Below are 10435 nucleotides of genomic sequence, written 5' to 3'. Positions count from 1 at the left end.
ATGGAGGTTCCTCAAAATGTTGAAAATAGAACTGCCCTATGACCCAGAAATTGCACTATTGGGTATTTACCCTAAAGATACAAACGTAGTGATCCAAAGGGGCACGTGCACCCGAATGTTTATAGCAGCAATGTCCACAATAGCCAAACTATGGAAAGAACCTAGATGTCCATCAACAGATGAATGGATCAAGAAGAAGTGGTATATATACACAATGGAATACTATGCAGCCATCAAAAGAAATGAAATCTTGCCATTTGCGACAACATGGATGGAATTAGAGCGTATCATGCTTAGTGAAAAAAGTCAAGCAGAGAAAGAGAACTGTCATATGATCTCCCTGATATGAGGAAGTGGTGATGCAACATGGGGGCTTAAGTGGGTAGGAGAAGAATAAATGAAACAAGATGGGATTGGGAGGGAGACAAACCAAAACTGACTCTTAATCTCACAAAACAAACTGAGGGTTGCTGGGGGGAGGGGGTTTGGGAGAAGGGAGTGGGATTATGGACATTGGGGAGGGTATGTGCTTTGGTGAGTGCTGTGAATTGTGTAAACCTGGTGATTCACAGACCTGTACCCCTGGGGATAAAAATATATGTTTATGAAAAATAAAAAAAAATACAGGGACATATAGAAATCCCTTAAAAAGACTCTTTAGCTAAGAAACATTCTCTACGTATGGATATAATTTGTGTGAAGAAAGAGACTTGAACATGAGTCAAAATGCTCAAAACCCTAGAAGACCTAAATCATGGTAACGTTATCATCTCACGGAATGATAATCTGCAATTTATGTTATCATAAGTATTCAGTCTCTTTAATGTTTCAAACTTTATAAGTAGCTTTTTCTTCTGTATTTTATTTAAAACTTTAAGCTCTCACTATATATTTTTTTGGGGGGTCAGTGTGGGAAAGAGAATCCAGTGCATGAATTTTCAAAAGGAAATATGTGTAATACAGGAGATTTGTTGCTTACAATATTATAGGAAGAACTAGAGGAATAAATGTGTGATGCTCCTTGTGACAGTTGAGGGCAGCTGCCCATCAAGTTATCTGCTCTCAAAGAAAATCCATTTGACATATCAAAGACTATACCAATTGTACTCATCCACTCTAGATATTAAACACATTGCAATAGCAGAAGGAACAGGGCCACCATTGATAATGTTTGTAATAATCCACATTCACTCTCTAAGATCTATTTTTTTCTCCACATTCCAAAACATAAATCTGGCACAATAGAAATGGCAACCCTTGATATTTAAGCATTCATAGTGTTGTTAATATTTGTCATTTTCCCAGGGATGCACTGTTATTCTTAATGTTTTTGTAGGTAAGAACACTATCAGGAGATTTATCTTGGTACCTCCTACCATAATGTTCCTTCCTAAGATCATAAAAGCACTGTGGGCATTCTGCCATTTGTCATCTCAGAGTTTTCCATCTCTGCATGCTAGAAATTAGATTATGACAGCATATAGTTATGGACCTGAAATATGCTTGTGAAACAGAAAAAGTTAGGTTAAGTAAGGTTTTATCATCATTACCTGACCCAGAAGTGATTTACTGGTTTGTATGCCATAGCGGTAATTTCCTATTTAGGAATTCCTACTTCACAATTTTCTGATAAATTTCCACAGGTAGACGGACAGACAGATAGGTGAAAAGAAAGAAAGAAAGAATGAAGAAAGAAAGAAAAGAAGGAAGGAAGAAAGAGAATTAGTTTTACAAATGAAAAGTAGAAAAATCCCAGTTATAATATTTGCCAATTTCCATAGTATAAATCTCTTACCTTGGCCAATTTTAAGCTACACATACTTTGGATCTACCTACATGGGGAGGGGGTGAGATGTTCATAGTTAGACCTCATAACCCATTTGGTGCCAGCTCGAACAAATATGCATATTTGCTTAATAAGGTCAGGAGGAAAAAAAAAGGAGCATTAGACTATTATAATTTTAGTGTTATAATGTCTAGTGTTATGATGTTTAGTGTTCAGTGTTTTAGTTTAGTATTTTTTTCTTTTTTCTTTTTTAATTTTTTAAAAATTTTATTTTATTTTTTCAGTGTTCCAAGATTCATTGTTTATGCACCACATTCAGTGCTCCATGCAATGCATGCACTCCTAAATATCCATCACCAGGGTCACCCAACTCCCATCCCTTCTCCCCTCTAAAACCCTCAGTTTGTTTCTCATGGTCAACAAATTCTCATGATAAATCTCCTTCTCTGATTTCCCCCAACTCACTTCTCCTCTCCAACTCCCAATGTCCTCTGTGTTATTCCTTATGCCCCACAAATAAGTGAAAACATACAGTAATTGACTTTCTCTGCTTGACTTATTTCACTCAGCATACTCTCCTCCCATTCTATATATGTTGATAAAAAAAAGGTATTCATCCTTTCTGATGGAGGCATAAAATTCCATTGTATATATGGACCAAATCTTTTTTTAAATTAATTTATTGATTTTCAGCATAACAGTATTCATTATTTTTTCACCACACCCGGTGCTCCATGCAACTTGTGCCCTCTATAATACCCACCAACTGGTACCCCAACTTCCCATCCCCCCTTCAAACCTCTCAGATTGTTTTCAGAGTCCATAGTCTTTCATGATTCACCTCCTCTTCCAATTTTCCCCAACTCCCTTCTCCTATCTCCCGATGTCCTCCATGCTATTTGTTATGCTCCACATATAAGTGAAACCATATGATAATTGACTCTCTCTACTTGACTTATTTCACTCAGCATAATCTCTTCCAGTCCCGTCCATGTTGCTACAAAAGTTGGGTATTCATCCTTTCTGATGGAGGCATAATACTCCATAGTGTATATGGACCACATTTTCCTTATCCATTTGTCCCTTGAAGGGCATCTTGGTTCTTTCCAAAGTTTGGCAACCATGGCCATTGCTGCTATAAACATTGAGGGTACAGATGGCCCTTCTTTTCACGACATCTGTATCTTTGGGGTAAATACCCAGGAGTGCAATCGCAGGGTCACAGGGAAGTTCTGTTTTTAATTTCTTGAGGAATCTCCACACTGTTCTCCAAAGAGGCTGCACCAACTTGCATTAACCCCCGCAGTGTAAGAGGGTTCCCCTTTATCCACATCACCTCCAACACATGTTGTTTCCTGTCTTGCTAATTTTGGACATTCTAACTGGTGTAAGGTGATATCTCAATGTGGTTTTAATTTGAATCTCTTTGATGGCTAGTGTTGATGAACATTTTTACATGTGTCTGATAGCCATTTGTATGTCTTCTTTGGAGAAGTGTCTGTTCATATCTTCTGCCCATGTTTTGATATGATTGTCTGTTTTGTGTGTGTTGAGTTTGAGGAGATCTTTATAGATCCTGGATATCAACTTTTTGTCTGTACTGTCATTTGAAAATATCTTCTCCCATTCCATGGGTTCCCTCTTTGTTTTCTTGGCTGTTTCTTTTGCTGTGCAGAAGCTTTTGATTTTGATGAAGTCCCAAAAGTTTATTTTCACTTTTGTTTCCTTTGTCTTTGGAGACATATCTTGAAAGAAGTTGCTGTGGCTGATATCGAAGAGATTACTGCCTATGTTCTCCTCTAGGATTCTGATGGATTCCTGTCTCACATTGAGGTCTTTTATCCATTTTGAGTTTATCTTGGTGTATGGTGTAAGAGAATGGTTGAGTTTCATTCTCCTACATATACCTGCCCAGTTTTCCCCGCACCATTTGTTGAAGATACTGTCTCTTTTCCACGGTATTTTTTCCTGTTTTTTTGAAGATTAATTGACCATATAGTTGAGGGTCCATATCTGGACTCTCTACTCTGTTTCACTGGTCTATGTGTCTGTTTTTATGCCAGTACCATGCTGTCTTGGTGATCACAGCTTTGTAGTAAAGCTTGAAATCAGGTAACTTGATGCCCCCAGTTTTATTTTTGTTTTTTTTCTACATTTCCTTAGTGATTCGGGGTCTCTTCTGATTCCATAAAAATTTTTGGATTATTTGCTCCAGCTCTTTGAAGAATACTGGTGGAATTTTGGTCAGAATGGCATTAAAGTATAGATTGCTCTAGGCAGTATAGACATTTTAACAATGTTTATTCTTCTGATCCAAGAGTATGGAATGGTTCCATCTTTTTGTATCTTCTTCAATTTCTTTCATGAGTGTTCTGTAGTTCCTTGAGTACAGATCCTTTACCTCTTTGGTTAGGTTTCTTCCCAGGTATCTTATGGTTCTTGATGCTATAGTAAATGGAATTGATTCTCTAATTTCCTAAATATTCTTTATCCATTTCTCTGTTGAAGGGCATCCCTGCTCTTCCCAGTTTGGCTATCGTGCACTTTGCTGCTATAAGCATTGTGGTGCATGAGTTCCTTCTTTTTACTACATGTGTATCTTTGGGGTAAATACCCAGTAGTGCAATGCAGGATCATAATGTAGCTTTTTTTTTTTTTTTAACTTTTTGAAGTTCCCATTTTCCAAAGTGGCTGTTTTCCAAAGTGGCTGCACCAATTTGCAATCCCATCAATGGTGCAAGAGTGTTCCCATTTCTCCACAACTTCTTCAACATTCATTGGTTCTTGCCTTGTTAATTTTTGCTATTCTTACTAGTGTAAGGTGGTATCTCAATGTGGTTTTGATTTGTATCTCCCTGATGGCTAATGATGATGAATATTTTTTTCAGGTGTCTGTTAGCCATTTGTATGTCTTCTTTGGAGAACTGTCTGTTCATGTCTTCTGCCCATTTTTTAAAACATGATTATCTGTTATTTGGGTGTTGAGTTTGAGAAGTTCTTTCTCGATCTTGGATATTAGCCCCTATCTGTAGTGTCATTTGAAAATATTGTCTCCCATTCTGTGGGTTTCTTCTTTGTTTGTTGACTGTCTCCTTTGTTGTGCAGAAGATTTTGATCTTGATGAAGTCCCAAAAGTTCATATTCACTTTTGTTTACTTTGCCTTTGGAGACGTGTCCTGAAAGAATTTGCTGTAGCCAATGTCAAAGAGGTTACTGCCTATGTTCTCCTCTAGGATTTTGATGAATTCCTGTCCTTCATTGAGGTTTTTCATCAATTTCGAGTTTATCTTTGTGTATGGTGTAAGAGAAGTTCGAATTTCATTCTTCTACATATAGCAGTCCAATTTTCCCAGCACCATTTATTGAAGAGACTGTCTTTTTCCATTGAATATTTTTCCTGTTTTGTTGAAGATTAGTTTACCATAGAATTGAGGGTCCATATATGGCTCTCTATTATTTTCCATTCATCTATGTGTCTGTTTTGTCCTAGTACCATGCTGTCTTGGTGATCACAGCTTTGTAATATAGCCTAAAGTCAGGCAATGTGATGTCCCAGCTTTGTTTCCTTTTTCAACTTTTCCTTTGGTATTTGGGGTATTTTCTGGTTCCATAGATATTTTAGGATTGTTTCTTCCAGCACTTAGAATAAAGGCTGATTTTATTTTGATCAGTATAGATATTTTGAAAGTATAAATTGCTCTGGTCTAATAGAAATTTTGACAGTGTTTATTCCTCTGGTCCATGAGCATGGAATATTTTTATGTCTTCTTCAATTTCTTTCATGAGTGCTCTGTAGTTCCTAGGGTATAGATCCTTTATATCTTTGGCTTGGTTTATTCCAAGGTATCTTATCATTCTTAGTGCTATAGTAAATAGTAAATAAAACTGATTCTCTAATTTCCATTTCTGTATTTTTTATTGTTAGTGAATAAGAAAGCAACTGATTTTTTGTACATTGACTTTGTATCCTGCCACATTACTCAATTGCTGTATGAGTTCTAGTAGTTTAGTGGTGCAATCATTTGGGTTTTCTATATGAAGTATCATGTCATCTGTGAAGAGAGAGAGTTTTGCTTCTTCTTTGCCTATTTGAATAACTTTTATTTCTTTTTGTTGTCTAATTTCTGTTTCTAGGACCTGTAGTACTATGTAGAATAATAGTGGCAAGAGTGGGGATCCTTGTCGTGTTCCTGATCCCCAAACCAGACAAAAACCTTTTCAAAAAGGAGAATTTCAGACCAATATCTTTGATGAATATAAATGCCAAGATTCTCAACAAGATCCTAGCTAATAAGATTGAACATTAAAATGATTATCCACCACTGCAAGGTGGGATTTACCCCTGTGATGCAAGCTTGGTTTAACAGTTGCAAATCAATCAATGTGATAGAACAAATTAGTAGCAGAAGAGTGTAGAACTACATTGTCCTCTCAACTGATGCAGAGAAATAATTTGACAAAATACAGCATCCCTTCATGATTAAAACTTTTTAGACTATTGGAATAGAGGAAATATTCTTCAATTTCATAAAATCCATCTATAAAAAAACCACAGCAAATATTCTCAATGGGGAAAAGCTCAGAGCCTTTCCCTTAAGATCATGACTTTTGGTTTCATCTCAGGTCATGACCTTGTGGTGGTGAGGTCAAGAGCTGCATGGGACTCCAAGCTCAGTGTTGAGTCTGCTTGAGATTTTCTCCCTCTCCCTCTACTCCTTTTGATCTGTTCTTTCTCTCTTAAACAAACAAACAAACAAGCAAATCTTTAAATAAGACATTCCATTTATTCAAATATCTCTTTCCATGTAGACGCCACTGGTAAATATGTGTTTGATAATCAGGTCTGTCAGTGACTACTGTAAACAATGAGACTTACAGACTGAGCAGAGAGCAGGAATCTAGCTAGGAGAATAAAACCCATGAATTGTTATAAAACACATTATTATGCTTATGAGGAAGAGCAGTGAATGTAGGGATATACAAAAATGACAGACCCAAATTGAAAAGCTGTGGTCTCAGATTTATAACAACATGCCATAATGTAATGTAACATAATGTAATATAACATAATGTAATGTAACGTAATGTAACGTAACAACACAACAACAGTAAATAAATGGCCTAGTGGACAAATGGAATTTTTTCCATCATGATGGTTAACACGTGACTATTCTTTTAGTAAAACTAAAAACATATTTGTGCAGTGATTTTTGCCTTTATGAAGAAATGAATCTTAGGAAATTCAAGCAGTTCCATGAGATAAATGGGTATTTCTAATTTTTTCATATCAAAGGTTGCACTTCTTGGCATTCTCCCAAAGGATACAAACATAATGATTTGATGGGACAGCAACACCCCATTGTTTATAGCAGCAATGTTCATAATAGCTAAACTTTGGAAAGAGCTCAAATGTCTATGGATATGGATAAAGATATTATATATATATAATATCTTTATATTTATAAATATATATATTTTATATATTTGCATATATATTTATAAATATATATATTTATATATTTTATATATTTGCAGTGATGTGGATGAAACTGTAGAGTATTTTGCTAAGTAAAATAAGTCAATCAGAGAATGACAAGTATCATATGATTTCATTCACATGTAGAATTTAAGAATGTAAGAAACAAAACAGAACATCATAGGGAAAGGGAAGGAAAATAATATAAGATGAAATCAGAGAGAGAGAAAGAGAAACCATTGAGACTCTTAACTGTAGGAAACAAACTGAGAGTTGCTGGAGGGGATGTGGGTGGGGGGATGGGGTAACTGGGTTATGGGCATTAAGGATGTCCTAGGATGCAATGAGCACTGTGTGTTACATGCAACTGACAAATAACTGAACTCTAGCTCATTAATGATACACTCTTTGTTAGTTAATTAAATTTCAATAAAATAAAATTTCTAGGGGTTCTGATTTAGAGATGGTTAGAAGACATAAATAGACACTTCTCTAAATAAGGCATACAATGGCCAACAGACTCATGAGAAAATGCTTCACATCACTTCTCATCAGGGAAATACAAATCAAAAGCACAATGAGATTCCACCTTATGACAGTTAGAATGGCTAAAATTAACAGAGCAGTAAATAAATGTCACTGAGAATGTGGAGAAGGGGAACTCTCTTCCACTGTTGGTGGGAATGCAAGCTAGTACAACTACTCTGGAAAACAATGTGGAGGTTCCTCAAGAAGTTGAAAATAGAGTTACCTCACAACCCAGTAATTGTACTACTGGGTATTTGCCAAAAAGACATAGATGCAGTGAAAAGATGGGGCACCTGAAACCAAATGTTCATAGAAGCAATATCTACAATAGCCAGACTGTGGGAGGGGCCAAGTTGTCCTTCAATAGATGAATGTATAAATATGTAGGTCATATATACAATGCCATATTACTCAGCCATCAGAAAAGAGAATACCTGCCATGTATATCTTGTGGATGGAACTAAAGGGTATTATGCTAAGTGAAATATTCAGTAAGAGAAAGACAATTATCATGTGGTTTTACTCATATGTGGATTATAAGGAATGGCAGAGGATCATAGGGGAAGGAGGGAGAACTGAATGGGAAGAAATCAGAGTGGGAGACACTTTGAGTGACTTTCGACTCCAGGAAACAAACTTAAGTTTGCAGAAAGGGAGGAAGGTAAGGGGATGGGATAACTGGGGGATGGGTATTAAGGAGGGCACATGATGTGATGAGCACTGGGTGGTATATTCAAGTAATGAATCATTGAACACTACACCAAAAACTAATGATGTACTATATGTTGGCTAATTGAACTAAAAACAAACAAAAAACAAACAAACAAATGAACAAAACAAAACCCTAAATTAAATTTAAAAACCCAAATTTTGGGAATAAATTAAGAAATAAAGGAAGAAAATAAAGTGAAAACAGTTGGATATCAGAGAATGGTAACTGTTTACTAAAATGCATAACTAAATTATACTTAGAAATTGAAGAAAATTAAAATTCTAAGAAATAACTGAAAGAAGCAAGTTCTACTTCCAGAATATGCTTTAAAAAATCATAACTTCCAACTCTAAGGCTTTGAGACCTGTAATTAAGGGAAATTCTTCAGTCCCAGGACAACTGGCCCTTTGATAGCTGTCATCCCAGAGAATCTCATCAGAACTCGTTTTATGTCTCTGTTCCTCAGGCTATAGATGAAAGGGTTCAGCATGGGTGTGACCACCGTGTACATCACTGAAGCCACTGCACTTGCATGGGAGCTCTGTGTAACAGCAGAGCTAAGGTACACTCCTAGGCCTGTACAATAAAATAAGGAAACAACTGAGAGGTGAGATGCACAGGTGGAAAATGCTTTGTACTTCCCCTCAGCTGATGAGATTCTATGTATACAGGAAACTATCTTAGAATAAGAGTAAAGGACCCCAGCCAAAGGAGCACCACCCAGAAGCATAGCTGCAAAATACATTACCACATTATTGAGAAGAGTGTCAGAACAAGCAAGTTGGATCATCTGATTGAGTTCACAGAAAAAGTGGGGGATTTCCAGCTCTGTACAGAAGGACAGCCGCAACACCATTGAAGTTTGTAAGAGGGAATGCAAGACACTCATGATCCAGGATGCCAGAACCAGCAATGCACAGAGCTGAGGATTCATGATGACTGTGTAGTGCAAGGGTTGGCAGATGGCCACAAACCTGTCATAGGCCATCACCGCCAGAAGATAGATGTCCAACCCTGAAAAGATTGTGAAAAAGTACAACTGGGTGATGCAGCTTGCATAGGTTATGACTTGGCTCTGAGTCTGGATGTTCCACAGCATCTTTGGGACGGTGGTGGAGGTGAAACAGATGTCTGCAAAGGACAAGTTTATAAGGAAGAAGTACATGGGGGTGTGAAGGTGGGAGTCAGAGGCAATAACCAGGATGATGAGCAGATTCCCAAACACAGTGATCAGGTACATGGAGAGGAAAAGCCCAAATATGAGTGTTTGCAGCTCTGGTCCCTCTGAAAATCCAAGAAGAAGGAATTCTGACATCGTTGTATCATTGTTTGGTTGCATATGGTTGCACTGACTTTTCAGGAAAAAGGAAAAGATGTCATTAATTTTCACATGAATAGCGTTCCTCACATGCTTAAAATGCTACATTTTATATTTTGCAGTCAAGAAGTTAATTTCAGTATCTTGTTTAGGGATTGTCTTCCTTGAAGAGATTCCCTCCCATTCTATCTCTGATTAGGCTTTTTTTTTTTTTTCTCCTTTTCTCCATTCTCCACAGAGGTCATGCTTTCTACCGTTCTATTGAGAATATCTTTTGGGAAACCTGGGTGGCTGAGTTGGTTAAAGATCTGACTCTTGGTTTCAGCCGAAGTCATGATCTCAGTATTTTGAGATGGAGCCCTTCATCAGACTCTGCTTTTGGTATGGAGTCTTCTTGATGTTCTCTCTCTCCCTTGCTCTCTGTTCTCCCTCCATTCACACACACACTCTCTCTCTCAAAAAATTATCTTTCATGCATTCAAGGAGTATGTATTGAGTGTCAAACATATTCCTTGTGATGTGTGATCAATGAGTATATGATCCTTAAAATCAAAAGCCAGTATAATCCAGTGATGGAGAAGGAACAGAAAAAAATAAAAATATTAATAATATATG

The 10435-nt window shown here is 36.9% G+C and overlaps 1 protein-coding gene across 1 annotated transcript; it reads right to left on the bottom strand.

Moving 5' to 3' along the window:
* Positions 1-8872: 8872 nt before the first annotated feature.
* Positions 8873-9841, bottom strand: LOC309863412 (olfactory receptor-like protein OLF4; the record flags this gene model as incomplete). The annotated part of the gene is made up of 1 exon (XM_082728215.1): positions 8873-9841. One exon carries the CDS (start codon positions 9839-9841, stop codon positions 8873-8875), a length of 969 nt encoding a protein of 322 aa, XP_082584341.1.
* Positions 9842-10435: the final 594 nt, after the last annotated feature.

The sequence above is a fragment of the Mustela nivalis genome, assembly GCF_964662115.1.
Source record: "Mustela nivalis genome assembly, chromosome: 1".
In the NCBI taxonomy this organism is placed as follows: Eukaryota; Metazoa; Chordata; class Mammalia; order Carnivora; family Mustelidae; genus Mustela; species Mustela nivalis.
The sequence above is the reverse complement of the archived record's forward strand: the minus strand, read 5'-3'. Positions and strand labels throughout refer to the sequence as shown.